Source organism: Dermacentor andersoni, chromosome 7 (genome assembly GCF_023375885.2).
Source record: "Dermacentor andersoni chromosome 7, qqDerAnde1_hic_scaffold, whole genome shotgun sequence".
Classification (NCBI taxonomy): domain Eukaryota; kingdom Metazoa; phylum Arthropoda; class Arachnida; order Ixodida; family Ixodidae; genus Dermacentor; species Dermacentor andersoni.
In genome coordinates, this window is record NC_092820.1 from 100,151,133 (window position 1) to 100,173,893 (window position 22,761).

The window sequence follows — 22,761 nt, forward strand, 5'->3', positions numbered from 1 at the left end:
AGATTTTCGTTTGGACTTGCTGCCTGAAGTGCACGTATGACAAATTGCAAGCACCGCAAGCTGGCATAGTCTTAGAAAGCATGTTGTCATTCGTAGCGAATTGCGCCGCAGATAGTTTTTATAAGTTGGTCTCGTGACCGCTCATTCTGCTTCTCATTTACAGTTTTCAAATGCTGCATGGTACATTACCGCGCAGCATTGATTGACCGGTACGTATAAGCCGCTGTAGTGCGCATGTCCCGGCAAAAGAACTAATGAAACATGCGAAGCTGTGATGCACCTGCACAAAGCGCAGCTGCACACACCGTAACGATCAGCCTCCACGGATACAGTCACATATTCAAAGCGTTTTGGAAACATTCCGATAAGCATTCTGAAGGGTATGCGCATCGTGCGCTGTCAGTGTTTATGCATACTAAGTTCAGTGAAACAAAACTTAACACTAAGATATCAAACCTAGAATCGCGAAACAATCTGTGCCATGAAATCTGGGATCTGAACGAAAATTACCATCAGGGGGACGTTGAAGGCTTTTGTGAAATTTACATGACAATGTCAGCAGTCCGTCCCACAAGTGTTTTTCCAATATGGCTGTTTCTCAGTAATCCGACCTCTGAAGAAAAACGAAAACCGGCAAAGAAATGCTAGTAACCACGAGGTTTAAGGTCCCGCACTGATGACGGTAAGCAAATGAAATTGGGGCAGGTAGAAACTTACAGGTTCAAAGGAATCGCTATTCGAATACAGAATAATTGATTCCTGATATTGTCGGAACTATATGTACATTTACGCTCAGATGTCTCGTTCTACAACGAATAGGTGAAAATATTCGCTTAATAAATTACAAAATCAATTAGAGATCACAATATAATGCAACAATTTCTTCAAGTTTTATTGGAAGAAATCACGCCAAGCAAAGAGAATACATTGAACCATGCGACGTTACAGAGCGGCTTTACTGATGTTATGGTATTGATGCACTTGCTTCAAATTTGACATTGGTGCTAAGAGAGGAAACATCGGCCTCTGACCGGCGTTTTTTTCTATAATAAGTGCGAACTCAGAAGCAGTCCTGAAACTTTAGTGTATCAATTTAGCCCCATCTGTCTTGTTTTTTTTTTGCGTCCCCTAAAACATCGTTACTTCAACATAGTATAAACCTGGGTGAATTGGTTGATCTTTCTGGTCAAAGCAGCGCAAAAGTAACGGCAACACAAGACAGAGAAATACTGAGGACAGGCGCTGATCGCTCGTATTTTTCGTTACTTGTGCTGCTTGCAAAGTTGCTTTTTTGTGCGCGTCAGAAGAATTAGGCTCGAGGGAGCACTACGCTCCTAGATTTGCAAGTCTCTTCACACTGTTCAGCGCTGTGGAACTTGTTTTGGTTTCCAAGGCAGCCGCCGTAGGTGAAGCTCTCACAGGTCGCGGTAGTCGTGTTGTAGTAGTACTTGGTCATGTAGGCCTCACAGGGTCCCGTTATTGGCGGCAGTTCGCAGAGATGTGGTGTGGACACTTTACAAAAAAGAAAAGAAAGGAAGAAAGAGTAACGATCTTAAGTTTTATTGCAAAGAACATTTTCTAAGTGCTTCCCGCCCCTTTTTGCATGATGTAAGAATAGAAAAAAGAAACAACCTGAGCAACATAATATGTGAAAGTATAGTATACAGCACGGACAGTACCATAGCTACTTTTGGCTGTGGACCTTTTCCTACGTAAAGTGGGACATATAAAGGTAAATCCCATTTCATAAAGGAAACAAGTAAGCCAAAGCATGAAAGTGAGCTTGTAAATATGCCGTCTTCCAATAAATATATTCCCTGTTGTTGAGTTCGGCTCCTTCATTTACCAAGTGCATGTCGAAAACTATGAATCTTAACAAGAAACAAGCATTACCTGTTCTCACTTAGGATATGACAAGGCGAAAAATACCTGCATGGTTGAACTTATTACCCCTAATAATCAAAAGCTACTTCTGACACGGGCTGCGGTGAAACGTTCCGTTGGCAATTTTGATTTCGAGGTTCAAGGCGCATAGAAACTCCAGCATATCTGTTTTGTGGTAGTTCTGATCTCTGGTCGGGTCAGTGCGAGTGATTCGCCACCGAAATGTAGTACTTTATTTCCGGTAAGCTTAGACACTCATCCACAGACTGCACCTAAATTGAAACAAGTGACAAAAATAACGGGGTCCGAGTAGTTCAATGCTTTCAATCTTGTTCCAGTGGCAGTGCTGTGCTGCGATATTGTAATGTTGGTATTTACGCATATGCTTTGCGATTACCATCAGCTGTGGTAAATGACCTGTTTCGGCTTTCTTGCTTTTGAGAATCTGATAGAGGATGTTTGTTATGGAAAACCTCGCCTTCTTCCTATTGCTGAATGATATTTTATTGTTCCGTGGAGTATGGATGACTCTATCACATATCACAGGATGGACTGACATTCTATCACATGTCACTCCCAAGGCTGTAACAGCTTAGCTGGAGGCATTATGCTTCGTGCAGCCACTCGCATCAACGCGAATTGCGCCGCGAAGACACATCGCAATGCGCACTCTGTACTCGTCGCAGATGACTTTGAAGATACAGCGGCCAGGCGGGCGCGGTCGCCCGGGAGTGTATTTACAATTGCTAGTAGGTACAGCGCGGCATGGCGCTTGCGGATACTTGCGGAGAGGCCGGACGTTCGCGCGCATGTGCGAGTAAAGCGGGTGCGAGCGAGGGAATGTGGACACTTTTGCTCCTTGGACATATGACTCTGCCTAGGCAGTACGGCGGAGTTTCTTAGCGCGTGTTGTATGCGTTTTTCCTAGGCGGGCCGGCAGTAGTCGCGGGGCGCGGTAGTGCTGAAGTTAACGTAGCAAGTTGGCGGCTGGACGTAATTGTATTTATTCAATCGTGTTTTTTTTTACTAACTGAAACAGCGTGTCATTGTTTCGCACTATTGGCGGCGCCTCCAGGACACGAAAGCGGCAACGGGGACACCAACGCTAGAACCCGGACTGTTGCGTGGGTTGGGGCTCGCTGAGGCCTGCGCGTGCCAGGGGTGTATAACATCGGCTGTCCACTATCGCGGACAGCCAATTTTTTATGCGAACACCCCCTGGCATGCTTCGGCCTCCGCGGCCATAATCCACGGGCCGCCATGCTTCCAGCTTTAATCCCCCCGCTACCCCTTGGGTGCCCTGGAGATCTTGCGCCGCCTGCTTTATTATAACCTCAGCTGCTCTCCTAAGGTCTCCGTTTGCCGCTTACATGTGCCCTCCTGGAACAATGCTTGTAAATAATACAATGTATCGTCGCGACGAAAAAACCGACCCGCGACTTTTACAACACCAGTCAGAACCTTGTCGCTTCAGACACAGCGATCACCAAATGGGGCGTCCATGCCCACTGCCTCACCGCGCGGGCAGCCAGCGGCGGCGCGTAAACTCGAGCGCACTCCGCGTTGCCGGCATATCTAGGGGACAAACGCATACAACATGCGCTAAGGAGCCTCCTACGTAGTGCCTAGGCAAAGTCATATATTTAAAGAGCAAAGCCTCCAGATGCTCACTCTCGCACCCTCTCTTACACGCGCCTGCACAGAAACGTCGGGTGCCATGAGAAACGCCACGCCCCCGCTGTACCTACTAGCAATTGTAGAAATTCCGCCCGGGACACCCGCAGTAGAAGGTGACCCCTCCTTCCCACGGCGCGCGGTGGCGAATTTATCGCTCTTGGAATTTAGCGGAACCGCACGGCAACGCCGATGACAGAAATGCGTCTGGAGTGTCCATATACGTGCTATCGCAAGCGTGCAGCTCGAGTATATATTTTAAAGCTTACTCACCTGGCCACGCAAACAGAATGACTTCTTCGCTCGCTCTTGGGCCAAACTTTCGATCCCATGGAACTGCGCACAAGAAGTATAGTTTTATTATGAATCACGTCTGGTAACACTAAAGCAGGTGTAGAAAATAAGAAAATGCTTCTCAGTGCTGCGTCTCCGGAGTGGGGAGGCATTATCGTGCTTTTGGAACATTGTACTGACAGCTCAACAAAGCCGTTGGACAGACGCAGCGACGTCAATAAGTGATCAGCAGAGATTTACTCAAGTTGTACAGCGTCGTGTTATGTGCTAGGCGGCGTCCCAGGAGCTCAAATTCGGAATGGTCCTTTAGCCAGGAAGTCGGTAGTGTACGCTGATCGTCTTACGATGTTTCAAGATGTTGATGAAAAAAATTACGGAACTCATCTGAGGATGGCTGTCGATGATAATACGAGTAACATTCGACAAACTTAGCGGCGTACCATATTTCTGAAGATGAATATGTTTCACAACTTCGATTGTCACTCTGCGGCTCACGTTGCTTCTGCTGTATGTGGCATAATTCGGTATCCTATGTTGCTATGGTACTCACTGGCCGTGGTCGGCCATGAGCATGGCGGTATGATGATAACTGTATGACGCCGACTGACTGACGACTAGGAAATGACGAAGGAACTCATCGATGGAACGACAAACGTGGTATGATAAGAGCGGCAGGACGGCAATGACCGACCGTTGTTTAATGGTTACCATAGTATAAAAAGGACAGAGTGACGCTGCCGACATGAGGACAGTTGCATGACGACGACATCGTTTATTTCACAACTTTAATTGTCACTCTTTGGCTCGTGTTGCTTTCGCTGTATGTGGCATAATTCGGTATCCTCCTATGTTGCCATGGTACTCACTGGCCGTGGTCGCCCATGAGCATGGCGGTATGATGACTGTATGACGCCGACTCACTGACGACTATGAAATTACGAAAGAAGTCGCCGATGGAACGACAAACGTGGTATGATGAGAGCGGCATGGCAGCAATGACCGACCGTTGTTTAATAGTTACCATAGTATAAAAAGGACAGCGTGACGCTGCCGATATGAGCACAATTGAATGACGACGACAGCGTGACAACGATGGTTTGACGACAATTGGCCTCGATGTGACGAAGCTGGAATGACAACGGTGCTGAGAAGATGGTGTGACAACAGGTGTATGATAGTGGATATCTGACGACGGACGACGCAATGATGACAATAGCGTGAAAATAGGGGCACAATTAGGATTAAATGACGGCAGCATAATTAGGATAGAATGGCGAAAAAGATGATTTCGATGAATCAAAAACGCTGGTATGATGACGATGACATGACGTTACATAAAGGATGATGATGGCAAATTGGTACTGTGACGGTAAATGCATAAAATAGTACGCAGTGTGTGGGATGACGATGGCGTTATGACGACTACATGGCGAGTGTGAAATGTCGACGTTAGAACGACGACTTACGACCCCAAAAGCAACACAACAATGGTAGGGCAACCAATGCATGACGATGACTGTGGGATGATGGCATTGACGACGATGTAATTAAAAGGGTATGATGAGAGTAGAATTACGACGAATGCATTAAGAAGCCTGTGTGACAAAAACGGTGTGACGAATATAGCATGGTGAAGCTGGAGTGGCGGCGACTGCAGGACCCCTGCGGCATGATGACGGTGGTGTCACAACGACTGTTTGATGGCGACTGTCTGACGACGATGGCATAACCACGGCAGGATATTCACAACTGAATGATAACAGGATAACTACAACGGAATGAAGAAGGAGGATTGACGTCGATGGAAAGACGAAGGTGGTTTGATGACGATGGCATGACGATAATGGGATAACGTTACTAAAGTGATTAAAACGGTTAAACGACAGCGTTATGAGGACGGTATGACGACAATGGTAGGAACATGATTGGTATATATATATATATATATATATATATGGCGTGACGATGACGACATGATGAGAGTTGCATGATGAAGTGGCAATGACGACTATGAAACGACCGCGAGAGCATCACGACCACAGTATCACAACTAATGCTTAACGATGACTGTAGGACAACGACACAATGATGATGGTGGCATGACAATGGTATGAAGGCAATCGGATGACGAAAAGTGTATGACGACAATGGCCTGGCGATGAATTTGTCAACAGGTCTCTATGACGGCAATGGCCTGATGAAGATGGGGTGATGACGACATCATGGCGAGCAGTGATTGACGAAGCTATAATAAGGACAGTGCAACGACTTGAACATTAAACTGGGCTGATTAAGTTATATTACCAAAAACCTTGCTTTCCAGAATTCGGTACAGGCGTGATCTTAAGGCCACTAAACGAATTGTAAGTAAGATTCTTAAAAGAATCACTCGTTTTTCATTCCTTTCTGACATGTGTGTAAATATGTACATTCATCTGTAATTGTGACTCTGCTCTGCGGTTCGTTCATGTTCAAGTCTACAAGTTTGGTTCCAACGCCGTTGCTGCTTTCATCAAAGTTACGGGGTATAGGTATTCAGTCGATAATTAGGGTGTCATTTTCTGGAACGCAAATATTAAAAAAAAAAGGTGATTGTGGCAGATGACTCATATTCATTGCGCCTCCAGGCATCGAGGCGAAGTGGCGGAGAAAATGTGGCCTCTTGTTATTTCATGCTAACGAACGTGGGAAGCGTCGGTTGAGTATTTCCATAAATTGAATTGAATTTCCATAATTGAATTGAAATTGAATGTTTTACCCGCCAAAACATTCATCTCATTAAGAGGCACGCGGTAGCGGGGCGCTGCGCATTAATTTAGACCACTTGGAGTTCTCTACCGTGCAGATGAATCTAGCACACGGGCGTTTTTCGCATTTAGGCCCCTTCGAAATGCGGCGGCCAGGGCCACGATCGAACTCGCTACCAGAAGCTCATCAGCAGGACAACACCACAGCCACAGCGCCATCGTAGCTGGCGACGCTTAAGAAACGCGGACAGAATGTGTGCTAACAGTCAGATCAGCGGGACTCACTCTTGTGCAATGCTTATGATCGTTGCGTAGTATCATTTGAGTAAAGAAATCAAAGGAAAGCGATTCAAACCAAGTTTCGTATGAGCAGGAATCCTCTGAGTTATGAAGAAAGAAACATTATTTCCTTGTGTGAATCGTAAGCAGCCATTGATTATGGGGCAACCTCATGTTTATTCGTATTTGCTTACACTGCATTCAATATATGAAGCAATCAATAAATTTAAATTGAACTAGGGCTTCCGGTATCGATGATGTCATTCTTCTCGGAGCTAATTATGTTGTGCAGAGTTCGGGAACGGCAAATATTTGAAAGAAGTTTGTTGCTTTAAAAAAGAAAATACTGCGAAGGTATATACTGCATTTTTTTTGCTTGAGGCATTGCAGTAGTTGCGGTTTAACAAGTTGAAAGTAACTAGTGGGTTCTACACGTTATTGTACTCTTTCTCTTTCAATTTCGTTACGTTGTTTAACCTAACATTGACTTCAGGCAAAATGACACCACAGGTAATCAGTCACTGCTCTTAGATTCCCCAAACTTTATTTGAGATGCTTTAGCGTTTCTGATGATGGAAAGCCTGTGTCCTGCACGTTCCCAGTCCAGTTACAGGCACAGAGAATGCGGAACCTCCATCAACAGGCGATGAACAAGGAGGCTCTACTCGCCGTCTTAGGCTACTGGCAATCGTCCTCGCTTGTAGGGCCTCTCTTATATACTTAAATAGGGAAGGAAATAAACCATGTACCTCTAATTCTAATTTGTGAAAGCTGTGACCTTTTCGTAATCAGGATAACATTGCCGCATGCGAAGCACAAGTCTTATACAAACCTTCAGGATGAAAGGAAGTAGAAGCTGCGGAATGATCTACGTTAGGCCAGACGATACGGTCACCGCTTGTTGGAAATAGAGCATGAGTTCAGTGCTCAACACTACACCGCTGTCTGCTCTGTCACAAGGCGGCTACTCAATATAAAGAATCGTTCCAGGATTGGAGATACTGCAGACAATTTATAGTGTTGGGAATTCTGCTGAAACATGTATTTTTATATCAAGAAACGAGTTGATTATTGAAAATGCGCAAACTTTGCGCACCTACTTCTAGCAGGGAGTAATGATTAAATCACCTTCCTGAAACCTTGCTTTCCAGCATTCTGTACAGGCGTGATCTGAAGACCACTGGGCGTATTGTGAGCAATATTCTAAAGGAACACACTCCTTGTTTTTCATTGCTTTCTGACATATGCATCAATACGTAGATTCGTCTGTAATTGTGAATTTGCTCTGCTATTCTTTCATCTTCAAGTCTATAAGTTCGCTTACCAACACCGTTGTTGCTTTCGTCAAAGTTACGGTGTACAGGTATAAGTAGCGTGTCCTTTTCTGGACTTTAAATATTAAAAAAAAAGGTGATTGTCGCAGATGGCTCAACGTAGGTGCTTGACCTGGATTACTCGAACTCGAAACAGCCGGTATAGATGTGTTTCTCTCATTAAAATAAGTTTACATTTAAGTGCATGTCCTGTGTTCCTCTGTGTCTTCCTCTGTATCATTGTGTCTATTTATTTCTTGAAGATCCATGTTTACCAACACGACCACTATCCTTCGTTTTTTGAGAGTCGTCTAACGAATGCTTCTCGACGTTACTTCCCGCAACTTGTACATCAAAGTGGTAGGATGCCAGCATGCGTTGGGAAGCCCAATAATGTGTTTGAAATGTCATAGCGCCCCCAGCCATCGAGCTAAAGTGGCGGAGAAAATGTGGACTCTGATATTTCGTGCTACGGAAAATGGGCAGCGTCGGTTGAGGATTTACAGAAATTTATTTGTGTTGTTTCGTGTGCCATAATGCCCATATTTTCACGAGGCACGCCGTAGCACTGCGCAATATGTTCGACAACTCGGGGTTATTTGCCATGCAGATGAATCTAAGCACACTGGCGTTAAGCCTCCATAGGAATGCTGCGGCCGGAGCCGCGATCGAACCCTCTACCAGGAGCTCAGTAGCAAGGCAGCCCTACAGACACAGGGCTATCGTAGCAGGTAGCTGTTAAACAGGGACAGAACGTGCGCTAAAAGTAAGAGCAGCGGGACGCGCTCTTGTCACAACGTTTATGATCTTGGTGGAGTATCATGTGAGGAAAAAAATCAAAGGAAGAAGATTCAAAGCATTTTTGATGTGAGCAGGAATGTTTTGCGTTATGAAGAAAGAAACATTATTTCCTTGTGTGAATCGTATGCAGTCATTGATTATGAAGCAACATTTTGAATTTCATACCAGGCAACCCAACACTCAACATATGAGAGAAGCAATAAGTTGAAATTGAACTAGGGCTTGCGGTATCGATGGTGTCATCTTTTGGGGAGCTAATTGTTGTGCAGAGTTTAGGAACCGCAAATATTTGAAATAGGTTTGTTGTTTATAGAAAACAAAATAAAAAGAACACTGCGAAAGTGTATACTGTCTTTGTCTGCTTGAGGCATTCCGCCAGTTGCGGTTTACTGAGTTGCAAGTAACTAGCGGGTTTTAAACCACATTGTACTTGATTGCATTCTACAATTTCTTTACATTGTTTAACCTAACGTTGACTTGAGGCAAAATATCAGATGCAGTCGGTCACTGCTCTTGGATTCCCGAAATTTTATTTCAGGTGGTTCAGCGTTTCTGATGATGGAAAGCCTGTGTCCTGCACGTTGTGAGTACAGTTACATGCACAGACTGTGCGGAGCCGCCAGCAGCAGGCGAAGAACAAGGAGGCTGCGCTACTCGCGTTCTTAGGCTACTGGCAATCGTGCTCGCTTGTAGGACGAGGTCTTATGTACTTGAATAAGGAAGAAAAAAAACCATGCCCCTATAATGGCTAATTTGTCAAAGCTGTCGCCTTTTTATAAGCAGGATGACATTTCAGCATGCGAAGCACAAATCTGATACAAACCTTGAGGCGGAGAGGCTGCGGAATGATTTCTGGGAGGCCAGAAGATTTGGTCAGCGCCTGTTTGAAATAGAGCCTGGATTCAGCGCCGAACACAGCGCCGCTCTTTGCACTGTCACAAGACATCTACTCAGATTGGAGAATCGTTTCAAGCCAGAAGACAATGCACATAATTTACGGTGTTAATAACTATCCGCATAATATATATATATATATATATATACATATATATATATATATATACATCAAAATTCTTTGTATTTTAGAACTTCATGCACTAATTCTTAGCAAGAGTTGGGCAATATATCACCTTCAAGTTCATTTCATACGTTCAATCGAAATGGCAAAGCTTCAATATGAAATATTATGTCGGCTTTTCCAACATTGTATTCATTATGTGAAGCAATCAGTAAATTGAACTAGAACATTTGGCACTGATTCATTTAGTTATCGAAGGCCTAATGTGGTTTACGGAGTTCGGTACGGGATTCATCCTCGGAGCTTTAAACAATGCGCAAGCCAGTGATGCAGGATTCCTTTTCGAACGCTGAAAATAATCAGTCTGTCTGCACAATAATGGAGGCCTTAATGAGATGCCTAATAAAATCTCGAAAACATTTCTTTAATTCAAACATTTTTTAACGTTTTGTAGGTAGTGACGAACGGAAAAGCAAAAGTTGCACCAATCCTGCAGTTGATGTCGCGGAGAGCCCGTGGGCCCAAACTTGGTAGTGTAACCAATTTCCGCAGAATCGGCTAGAAAGTACACACACAGTGAGTAGAACGACAATGGCGTTACGTACTCTCTATACTCTGTTTCATATTTAACAGAGAACGCGGCGGAAGCTACGCAAGTCGTGAGGTCATACATGCCTCTCTCTGCGCGTTTCGCAGCGCAGTTGTTCTGTTGCGATACTAACTGTCGGGAAACTCCAGTTGAATTTTCACCGTCGTCGTAGTCGTCGCCCTGAAGTTCTTTATGAATTCCAAGCGCTATAAGATGGCGGCCGCGTGCCCTATGCTGTAGGTACAAGGTGTTACGTTTCGCCTCCTACGTGCGGTATAGCCGGCGCGGATGCAACGGACGCCGGGGCTTCGTTCACAGCGGCGGACATTTTGGCCCGTTCAGCGCTGCCGGAACGCGTCCCCTCAAGCGCGTCCAGGCATGTTTCAATGCCGCGTGTCTTCGTGTGTGTGAGTGTATGCGCATGTTGGTGCCCACGCTTGTCAAATCGTGGCAGCCGGGGAGAGGAGCTCCCCAACTGTGAAGCGAGGAGGTCTGACCGACGCCGGCCCGGCGGATGCGTCACTTCTTGTCTCAACGTGTCCGTGCGCCGCCGTCACGTGCGCCTTTTCCGGGCCGTTCCTTCTTGCCCTCGACTCCGAGAGTATAAAAGCAGCTGCCCCGGACGCCAAGAGAGAAGCTTCGATTTATTCAGTCGAGTAGCGTGGTCTCCCGTTTCTCCACTTCGGTCGACCTGACCGGCAGCTTTTTTGCGATGGTAGAATAAACAAGCTGTTCTGTTAGCAGTCGACTCATCCTTTGCCAGGACCTTCGGATGCTTGCAGCTGTGCCCCAGGCGGCCAGGCCAACGCTACCCTTGGGGCTTGCGACCCAGATGCAACAACTGGTTGCCAGCGGTGAGATCGCGACAACGGAGGCCAGCAGCGATGATATGCGGTCGACTGTATGCTGAGCAGCACAACGACCATCCGGGAGCAGTGCAACGAGCCCTGTGTGATGACTGGTTGCCTGCAGCGGAACGACTGCGCTGAATTCTTGGCTGCGAGGTTTGGTGAGTGCGGGACTTTCTTCTGAGTTTTGCCAGGCTTTTGTTAGTGTCAGAAACAGAGCTGGTAATTGTGGTTGTCGTTGCTGCCGGGTTAGTTTGCGGCAAGACATTAGTCGGCAGTAGAGAAAGCAGCATTCAGAGCAGCCATGGATTGGAAGTCGTTGCGCAAACCGAAATTGCTCGAGCTTGCAAGAGAGCTGGGTCTGGATGTCTCAGACAAACTCAGAAAACCAGAGCTGCTAAGGGCTATTCTTGAGTTAGAAGCTGAGGATGAGGAGCTGTCGGAATGCCTTGAGACCATTGAGGAGAGGGAGACGGCAAAAAGACAGGAGCGCGAACGTAAAAAGCAAAAAGAGAAAGACGAGCGCGAACGTAACGAGCAAAAAGAGAAAGAGGAGCGCGACCGTCAACACGCTTTGGAAATGAAGCGTCTCGAGGTAGAGATGGAACGCGCTCGTAATGGAAGTGAGGCACACGGTACAGGAGAACGAGTATCGTTCAAAATGACTGACCTGATGCGGCCGTTTAAGCTTGGAGAGGACATTGGTTTGTTCCTGGTTAACTTTGAGCGAACGTGCGAGAAGCAGGGGTTCTCTCGGGAAACGTGGCCACAGCGCTTGCTCACTTTGTTGCCCGGCGAGGCGGCCGACGTAGTCGCTCGCTTGAACAGAGAGGAAGCAGAGGATTTCGACCAAGTGAAATCGAGTCTGCTAAAAAAGTACAGGCTGTCAGCGGAGGCGTTCCGTCGGAAATTTCGGGAAAATGAGAAAGGCAGAAGTGAGTCATATACAGAGTTTGCCTACAGGCTTATGTCAAACATGCAGGAGTGGCTCAAAGAAGAGAAAGCGTTTGGTGACCACGAGAAAGTTCTGCAGTGTTTCGGGCTGGAACAGTTTTATAGTCGGTTACCTGAGAACGTGCGGTACTGGGTCTTGGATAGGCCAGACGTTAGTACGGTGGCTAAAGCCGCCGAGCTAGCCGAGGAGTTTGTGACGCGTCGGGCCCGCGGAGCTAAGGACGGTCAAAAGGGTGAATTTGGCTCTAAGTTTGAGAGGGCGAAGTTCACACCCATGAGAGCAAGGGGGGACACACGTAGTGCGGATGCGAGTGAAAGCAGTCCGACCGAACGTAAGGAGACGGCGGCAGCCGAAGCCCAACGCAGAAAGCGGTTCGAGACGAGGCAACCGCGCGTGTGTTATACGTGCCAGAAGCCGGGTCACTTTTCGGCGCAGTGTCCAGAAACAAAAACAAAAGTCGTGTTTTTGTCATTATGCAGCACTGACGAAAACATGAAGCTTCTCGAGCCTTACATGCGAGACGTCCTCGTGAACGGGAAAGAGTGCCGAGTGCTTCGTGATTCCGCAGCTACAATGGATGTAGTTCACCCCTCTCACGTAGAACCCGATATGTTCACGGGCGAGTGCGCATGGATCAAGCAAGCTGTGGAAGCTCATAGCGTGTGTCTGCCCGTAGCAAAAGTGCTTATTGAAGGACCTTTCGCAGCACTTGAGACGGAGGCCGCAGTGTCATCTATGCTGCACCCCCCCCCCCCCAATGCCCGTACCTATTTTCGAACAGGTCCGATCACCTCCTGCGCGAGAAGGGGCTTTTGTTTGGTGAGGCTAGCGTTCAGGCCTTAACCAGATCGAGAGTTCGGGAGCTCGCTGCAAAGGCGGTAGTTGCGGGGCCGACGTTGTCGAACAATGAGAAAGGGTCGGAGGCGCAGCAAGCTGATATTCAGAGCACGTCCGAACTGAATAAAATTGAGCCTGTAGCGTTGAAGGCACCAGATACTGGAGAGGAAATGCCCGACACGGGAAAGTTAGAAGAGCTATCTGCAGATTTGCTCACCGCGCCTACGTCAGATGGACTTAATAGGTGGCTAAAAGTCAGCCGGTCGGCTTTGATAGCCGACCAATAAAAGGAGGGCAGCCTAGAAAACCTGCGCTGCAATGTCAAGGAAGGTATCGCCAAGAAAAATGCTTGTTTTGTGGAAAGAAGTGGGGTCCTGTACCGGAAGTATCTAGACCGCAGGGGAGTGGAGTTCGATCAGCGGATCGTGCCTCAGTGCTACCGTCAGGATCTGTTGCGCTTGTCGCATGGGGGTTCGTGGTCTGGACACCTAGGAGTTAAAACTAAGGACCGTCTCTTGCAAGAGTACTATTGGCCAGGGTGTTTTCGTGACGCAGAACACTTTGTGAGGACATGTGACACCTGTCAGCGGGTAGGCAAACCAGGGGACAAATCGAGGGCGCCGTTGAAGTTGGTACTTATCATTACGGGGACTTTTAGACGGCTCGTTATTGATACAGTGGGACCTGTGCCGGTAACAACCACGGGGTACAGACACATTTTGACTGTGATCTGCACAGCTACGAAGTTTCCTGAAGCAGTGCCGCTTAAAGAACTCAGCTCAGTTGAGATAGTCAATGCACTACTGTCCATATTTGCGCGAGTTGCTTTTCCTGCGGAAATCCAGTCAGATCAGGGCACAGTGTTTACTAGCGCTTTGACGACAACCTTTCTCGAAAGGTGTGGGGTAAAGCTGTTACACAGCTCAGTGTACCACCCACAGTCGAATTCCGTTGAGAAGCTCCACTCCGTTATGAAGCGCGTGTTGAGAGCATTGTGTTTTGAACAACAAACTGACTGGGAGCTGTGTCTGCCGGGGGTGATGTTTGCAATAAGGACGGCGCCGCATGCGGCTACGGGGTTCTCGTCAGCTGAGCTGGTGTTCGGTCGCTCGCTGCGGTCTCCACTTCGCATGCTTCGAGACTCGTGGGAAGGCAGGCGCGACGACCCAGTCGTGGTGGAGTACCTGCTTAGGCTCCTCGAACGCTTAAGAAGGGCACAGGAGTTGTCAGGTGAAGCAATGGCAAAGGCCCAGCAGAGGGCCAAAGTTTATCATGATCGGACAGCCAGGGCCCGTCGTTTTTAGGTGGGCGATGAGGTAATGATATTGCGCACATCGCTAAAGAACAAACAAGGCGTGCAGTGGGAGGGCCCAGCACAGGTTGTTCAAAAACTGTCGGACGTTAACTACGTGGTGAGTCTGCCAGGAAAACGGAAAGCACAGCAAGTTTACCACTGTAATCTGCTCAAACCCTATAGACAACGGGAAGCAGTGGTGTGTATGATGGTAAACGTTCCCGAAGGGCTTCCGGTCGAGCTTCCGGGACTAGGCTCAGTGACGAACAGGGAAGACACCGATCAAGTCATTAGTGACTTAATCAGTAAAGCACCGCTGTCGCCTGAGCAGAAAACCGAACTACACCAGCTCTTACAAAAGTTTCAAGGTCAGTTCTTTGAGAGGCCTGGTAGGACTTCTGTCCTTACTCATGAAATAGAACTTACCTCCCCAGAGCCAGTACGATCCAAGGCGTACCGGGTGTCACCCCGCCAGCGCGATATTATGGAGGCTGAGGTAAAGAAAATGCTACAGCTCGATGTTATTGAGGCGGGTGAGAGTGATTATACCTCCCCTTTGATTTTAGTTGAGGTACCGGGCAAGGAACCTCCTCCTTGCCTCGACTACCGCAGGCTTAATTCCATCACTAAGGATCAAATTTATCCGATCCCTAACATCGAGGAGCGCCTTGAGAAAGTTAGTAGCGCTCAATTTATTTCCACCCTAGAGCTTGTCAGGGGTTATTGGCAAGTTCCACTTACAGAAGAGGCTAGTAGGTATGCGGCGTTCATTTCACCAATGGGAATATTCCGTCCTAAAGTTTTGAGTTTTGGTTTGAAGAACGCGCCATACTGCTTTTCAAGCCTCATGGACAAAGTGTTGCGGGGACAGGAATAATTCGCTTTACCGTATTTAGACGACGTAGCGATATTCTCCACATCCTGGTCGGAGCATATGGCACACTTGCGGGCAGTGCTAACCCGCCTGCGCGAAGCGGGCTTGACAGTCAAGGCTCCCAAGTGCCAGTTAGCACAGGCCGAGGTTGTCTACCTCGGTCACGTGATTGGACGGGGTCGTCGCCGCCCCTCTGAAATAAAGGTGGCCGCTGTGCGAGACTTCCCGCAACCGCGCGCGAAGACCGATATTCGGTCGTTCTTAGGTGTCGCCGGCTACTATCAGAGGTACATCCCCAGGTACTCTGATATCGCGTCTCCCCTGACGGATGCTCTAAAAAAAACAGAGCCCCAAACAGTCGTCTGGGACGAGAGAAGGGAAAGAGCTTTTAGCGCCCTAAAGAGCGCCCTAACAAGCCAGCCTGTGCTACGAGCGCCAGACTACAAAAACGGGTTCGTTGTTCAGTGCGATGCTAGTGAGCGAGGTATGGGCGTTGTACTGTGCCAACGGGAAAAAGGAGAAGTGGAACACCCCGTCCTGTATGCTAGTCGTAAGCTGACCAGTCGTGAGCAGGCGTACAGTGCCACCGAGAAAGAGTGTGCGTGTCTCGTATGGGCCGTTCAGAAATTGTCATGCTACCTAGCCGGCTCGAGGTTTATCATTGAGACGGATCACTGCCCTCTCCAATGGCTGCAGACCAGCTCTTCCAAAAATGGCCGCCTCCTGCGCTGGAGCCTCGCTTTGCAACAATATTCCTTTGAGGTGCGTTACGAAAAGGGGAGTCTCAACGGTAACGCCGATGGCTTAAGTCGAGGCCCCTAACGTAGGAATCAGCCTCAAAGTTGTTTGTTACTGATGTTTTTCTTCCTGAGGCAGGATTTTTAACATATCGCTTTTGTTTAGTGTTTCAAAGTCCAATTTCAAATTTCCAATTTGTGGACGCGTTCTGAGTGCTGCTAGACTACTGTAAGGAACTAGGCAGTAGTATAAAAGGGGAAAGAGCCTGGCATGGCTTAGTGAGGGTTGTGTCGTGTTTGCTGACTTAGGGGTTGAGTTTCGGCGTAGTTCTAACGCTTGCTGTGAACGAGAAGAAAAAAAAGGCAATTCTCCCGAAGTCACTTTGCAGTGTTCTGTGTGAACCTGAACGTGAAAACGAGGCCTTCTCGGTGCGCTGCGCTCAAGAAACGCCGAGGGACGACCGACTTCGGTTATGAGCATCATCGAGCGACATCCCTCCGGACAGCGGATGCAGTCCCCTGACCATCGGGATCTCCTTCTCCCTACGGGGCGGTCTGTTACGTTTCGCCTCCGACGTGCGGTATAGCCGGCGCGGAAGCAACGGACGCCGGGGCTTCGTTCAAAGTGGCGGACATTTTGGCCAGTTCAGCACTGCCGCAACGCCTCCCGCCAAGCGCGTCCAAGCATGTTTCAATGCCACGTGTCTTCGTGTGTGTGTGTGAGGGTGTGTGTGAGTGTGTGGCATGTTGGTGGCCACGCTTGTCAAAGCGTGGCAGCCGGGGAGAGGAGCTCCCCAACTGTGAAGCGAGGAGGTCTGACCGGCGCCGGCCCGGCGGATGCGTCAGTTCTTGTCTCAACGTGTCCGTGCGCCGCCGTCACGTGCGCCTTTTCCGGGCCGTTCCTACTTGCCCTCGACTCCGAGAGTATAAAAGCAGCTGCCCTCGGACGCCAAGAGAGAGGCTCCGATTTCTTCCGTCGGGTAACGTGGTCTCCCGTTTCTCCACTTCGGTCGACCTGACCGGCCGCTCTTTTGCGATGCTGGAATAAACAAGTTGTTCTGTTAGCAGTTGACTCATCCTTTGCCAGGACCTTCGGATGCTTCCAGCTGTGCCCAAGGCCGCCAGGCCAACGCTACCCTTGGGGCTTGCGACCCAGATGCGACACGGTTTACTGATTTGCAAGTAACTGGCGGGTTTTAAACCTCATTGTACTTGATTGCATTCTACAATTTCTTTACATTGTTTAACCTAACGTTGACTTGAGGTAAGTATCAGATGCAGTCGGTTACTGCTCTGAGATTCCCGCAATCTTATTTCAGGTGGTTCAGCGTTTCTGATGATGGAAAGCCTGTGTCCTGCACGTTGTGAGTACAGTTACATGCACAGACTGTGCGGAGCCGCCAGCAGCAGGCGAAGAACAAGGAGGCTGCGCTACTCGCGTTCTTAGGCTACTGGCAATCGTGCTCGCTTGTAGGACGAGGTCTTATGTACTTGAATAAGGAAGAAAACAAACCATGCCCCTATAATGGCTAATTTGTCAAAGCTGTCGCATTTTTATAAGCAGGATGACATTTCAGCATGCGAAGCACAAATCTGATACAAACCTTGAGGCGGAGAGGCTGCGGAATGATTTGGGGGATGCCAGAAGATTTGGTCAGCGCCTGTTGGAAATAGAGCCTGGATTCAGCGCTGAACACATCGCCGCCCTTTGCGCTGTCACAAGACATCTACTCAGATTGGAGAATCGTTTCAAGCCAGAAGACAATGCACATAATTTGCGGTATTAATAACTATCCTCATATATATATATAAACATTAAAATTCTTTGTATTTTGGAACTTCATGCACTAATTCTTAGCAAGAGTTGAGCAATATTTTACCTTCAAGATCATTTCATGCGTTCAATTGAAATGGCAAAGCTTCAATATTAAATATTATGCGGTTTTTTCAACATCGTATTCATTATGTGAGGCAATCAGTAAATTGAACTCGAATATTTGGCACTGATTCTTTTAGTTATCGAAGGCCTAATGTGGTTTACGGAGTTCGGTACGGGATTCATCCTCGGAGCTTTAAACAATGCGCAAGCCAGTGATGCAGGATTCCTTTTTCGAACGCTGAAAATAATCAGTCTGTCTGCACAATAAAGGAGGGCTTAATGAGATGCCTAATAAAATCTCGAAAACTTTTCTTTAATTGAAACATTTTTTAACGTTTTGTAGGTAATGACGAACGGAAAAGCAAAAGTTGCACCAATCCTGCAGTTGATGTCGCGGACAGCCCGTGGGTCCTAACTTGGTGGAGTAACCAATTTCCGCAGAATCGGCTAGAAAGTACACACAGAGTGAGTAGAGCCACAATGGCGTTACGTACTCTCTATACTCTGTTTCATATTTAACAGAGAACGTGGCGGAAGCTACGCAAGTCGTGAGGTTATAGATGCCTCGCTCTGCGCGTTTCGCAGCGCAGTTATTCTGTTGAGATAACTGTGGGGAAACTCCAGTTGAATTTCCACCGTCGTCGTAGTCGTCACCCTGAAGTTCTCTATGAATTCCAAGCGCTATAAGATGGCGGCCGCGTGCCCTATGCTGTAGGTACAAGGGTTTTTGCGCGAGTGGAAGCCGAGAGGGACGGTCCGCCCTCTGTGACTTTTCTGCTTCTGTAGGAGAGCCAACAAACGTCATTGAGTAACTGGGCGGGAATGTAACTCCGCTGCCCTCCCACCAGTCGTTGCAACTTCTTTCCTCTCCCTCACCCTTCCTCGTCTCCGCAGGCGGCCAGCGGCACCTGCTTCAGACGCTCGCCTTTAGGTTCAGTAGTGTTGCTTTGTTGCCGTTACCGAGAAATAAGCGTGCCCTGCGAGGTAAGAATGGATGAAGGAATAAAACTAGGAGGGGGTGTCACGTGATTCTTCTAGTCTGGACAAGCCAACCTCCTATGACGCCGCCCCTCCCGCTCGCCGACGCCTTGTGCGCGGTGCCTTTTGGGTAGGAACAGGCCGCATCGCTAATGGACCATTCCTGTTTCGTTGGTACGTGGTAACGATTAGTGGCCTAGGTACACCTGCCGTGAAAGGCACGGAGGCACGTTGGAAGTGTAACCTCTGGATTTCTGCTAACGTGGGCGTCGTTCCTCGCTTCAAATGCCTTGCCTTGAAGCGTGGAGAAAGACTGGAGAGCGAGGCCCATGGCGACATAATATTCAAAGCATCCCTCGCCCTCACCGCCGCAGTTAGTGGGCGCTCTGACCTTGAAACCCGTCCAGAATATGCCGACCCGAGCGTTGTCTACCATTTCGTCAAATCAGCGGTTGTGTACTTTAATGCGGTGCGTATTTTCTTGCTCATTTTTGTTCCGCTGAGTACCACCTATATAGGATGATACGAGACCTTTCGCTGAATGATTATTTGTCCCATGTTTGCTTAGTAAATGTTCTGCACTCTAAACGCCGAAGTCCTCGCCTTTCCTTGAAATTTGCGTGCACTATTTTGTAAGATTGTATGGTGCGACGTCCTTAAGCTCTTGGGACGGGTCTATTGAGTTCTCGCAGGTCTGTTCAGAGCCAGCAAGCATTGAGCAGAACGACAGCGTCGACTGGGACCGTCAGTCATGACATTGGGCCGGCAGGGCCTCAAATATGGTCGGCGGACCCGGCTCACCCGCCCATTGTTGGGCACAAGATGGAAACATTTTTTCTTTGACATTGGAAAGCAGTCGCTACGGACCCTGAACGTTCGCTTAAGCGCCTTCACATGTTTTCAGAGGCGAAATACATCATATCGCTTCCCTCGAGATGACCCCAAACGGGACGAATCGCCGTGGGCTTGGTTTGAAGGCTTGGTTGCCTTCGCACGTTTTCAGGGCGAAAGATTTCCTCGTTGTCCTCAAACCACCCCTAAAAGCAGCCAGTCGTCATTGAGGTGGCCGTCGCAGTTGCTTGGGCACAATACCCGTTAATTATCTGCCTTCGTTCTTAGCAGCATTAATTACCAATACCAATTAATTACCAATGCCTACGTTCGCTACCGCATTAGCGCCTGTCTGCTGCTTTTTTAAGCTGCAAGCGTCGTGGTAATTCGGTGCGTTACCTGCCTGACAACAAACACGCGGTGTGCGTTTGCCACTGCCGACTATGTGCGCATTTTCCAAAACTCCCGCAGTAGACGCAACCAAAGTGAGCCGGCTAAAGCTACCGCTTGCCTATCACGTGAAGGCCAATTTCCCATCATCCGATTCCTCTCAATTTTTGTGTGACTAGGCTTCGAAATTGTCACGTGACACTCCTTTCTAGTATTTTGCTTCCTCCGTGGTGGGAAGGCTCGCGGTTCTTGCTCGTTGTGTGCCGCGCCCTCCTTGGTTTTGTACGCGTTTGACTGTGTGGCGCCCGATGGAACCCAAGAGAGAAGGGAAGAAGCGTTAAGAGGTACAGGGCGCTGCCATCGTTGCCTGCTGCCTTTAGCACAGTGACTCAACACTCTCACCGATTGCGAATGCGCTCTTGTGCAACACCACTTCGACGATGGGCACTGGAAGGTTGTGTCGTTTCGCTAAAGACAGCTGTTGACTGCACAGTTTGCTTCCTCGTTTTCAGTTGTGCTAATCAGTTCAGTCGAGAACATTCCAAGCCTGTCCTTCACTTCTGTGCGTTGTATTAGTGTGCATCATGACCAAGTCAATAAAGCTACGCCAGTAATCTGTTGTCTTGAAATATGGCACCATTTTTTGTAATGGCAAGGTCGGTAGTATTGGACAAGACAGAGCAGATGCAAAGACACAATGCGCGACGTATCACGCGCGCACGCAAGACAAAACAAAACAAAAAAGTAAGTCGGGCAGAAAGGCCCTGCTGGAGAATTGTCATATAGCATATAGTGCGTATTATTCTATGGTGCACTTGCCTATGAAGCTTATACTATACCCTTAAAACCAATACACACAGTTTTCGAGAAATAATCTTCCCCAAAGCATGCCACGCACACTATATCAAGATCTCCCCAGTAAACTCGTTTTTACCGATATGAACTTGGTTGCAGTTCCTTTTTTTGCTCGCATGATTTTCCCGCCAGCACGCTCGCCTTCGTTCCAACGCGTCCTTTCCAGAAGCTGCTGGCTGCTATGGAAGACGCAGTTCACTCACTGCTTTCCGTTTTCCGCGCGTACTTTGCCCGCGCAAGCTATCGCCTGCATTCTAACTACGCCTCCATAAGGCATGCGTTTGGTGCAGGTTTCCTCGTCGTATTCTGACGTCTGTCTCCATTCCTCGTCACTGCGCGGTTTCTTAGGGCGTGTAACAGTCAAAGAATTTTCACATTCAAGTAATGCCAGCGATGAGCTCACACATAAATATTAGTTTCTGGATTGTGATGTAATGCAGGTCCCCCGATGTCGAGTGCGCCGGTCGCGGATCGTAAAAATTTTAACAAGAGTTTTGGTCTCTAGCTTTACCGATGCTAGAATTCCTAGATGGAACTCTGGCCGTGCGATCGCGGAGCAGCCATGGTTAGTACAAAGATTTGTCTGATCTTCGTGCTTGTGGCTTGAGACTCTCGTATGGTATTGTTTTTTACGCTATACCCTGCATAACGCAAAAAAACGGTCCTGTATTTTAAAGCAATCGATGCTTTTATCAATGCAGAAGGTCCTATCAAAACGCATAATCGCTGCTAATGGCAGCGGCTCAGTCTGTCTAGGTGGCCAAATTGAAACGCGCATGTGTCTGAACATGTTTGCTTGCCCACGAAAAATTCATGCAGAAATGTTCCAAAATACTGGTAAACATCTTTCAAATATTTGAAAGACGTTTATTGCAATAAAAAAAGCACTGCCAAGGTGTATACTCCATTGGTTTGCTTGAAGCATTGCACTAGTCGCGGTTTACCGAGTTGATAACTAGAGGGTTCTAGACGTTATTGTACTTGATTATCTTTTACAATTTGTTTACGTTGTTTAGCCTAACATTGACTTCAGGCAAGATGATACGAGATGTAATCAGTCACTGCACTTAGATTCCCCAAATTTTCTGTAAGCTACTTTAGCGTTTCTGATAAGGGAAATCCTGCGTCCTGCGCGTTGCCCGTCCAGTTAAAGGCACAGAGCCTGCGGAACCGCCACCAACAGGCGATGAACAAGGATGCTCTACCCGCCGTCTTGCTACTGGCAATCGTCCTCGCTTGTAGGGCCTGTTCTTATGTACATGAATAGGGAAGGAAATAAATCATGTTCCTGAAATTCTAGGTTGTGAAAGCTGTCACCTTTTCGTTATCAGGATAACATTGCAGCATGCGAAGCACAAGTATTGTAGAAACCTTGAGGATGAAAGGGCGGAGAGGCTGCGGAATGATCTACGTTAGGCCAGACGATACGGTCACCGCTTGTTGGAAATAGAGCATGAGTTCAGTGTTCAACACTACATCGCTGTCTGCTCTGTTACAAGGCGGCTACTCAAAATAAAGAATCGTTTCAGGATCGGAGATACTGCAGACAATTCTTAGTGTTTGAAATTCTGCTGAAACATGTAGTTTTATATCAAGAACCGAGTTGAAAATGCGCAATCTTTGCGCACCTAATTCTAGCAGGGATGCATGATTAAATTACCTTCCTGAAACCTTGCTTTCCAGC

At 47.8% G+C, this 22,761-nt stretch overlaps 1 protein-coding gene across 2 annotated transcripts in view; it reads right to left on the minus strand.

Moving 5' to 3' along the window:
• Positions 1-868: 868 nt before the first annotated feature.
• Positions 869-22,761, minus strand: part of LOC129385680 (uncharacterized) — a 63,029-nt gene continuing 41,136 nt past the window's right edge. For both annotated transcript variants that reach the window (XM_072289085.1, XM_055072593.2), the window contains 4 exons: positions 17,749-17,805; positions 9,816-9,872; positions 3,832-3,894; positions 869-1,512 (listed from right to left, as the gene is read on the minus strand). In XM_072289085.1, the coding sequence (XP_072145186.1) occupies positions 1,310-1,512; positions 3,832-3,894; positions 9,816-9,872; positions 17,749-17,805 (380 nt within the window). In that variant the 3' untranslated portion in view covers positions 869-1,309. The remainder of the gene's footprint in view (positions 1,513-3,831; positions 3,895-9,815; positions 9,873-17,748; positions 17,806-22,761) is intronic.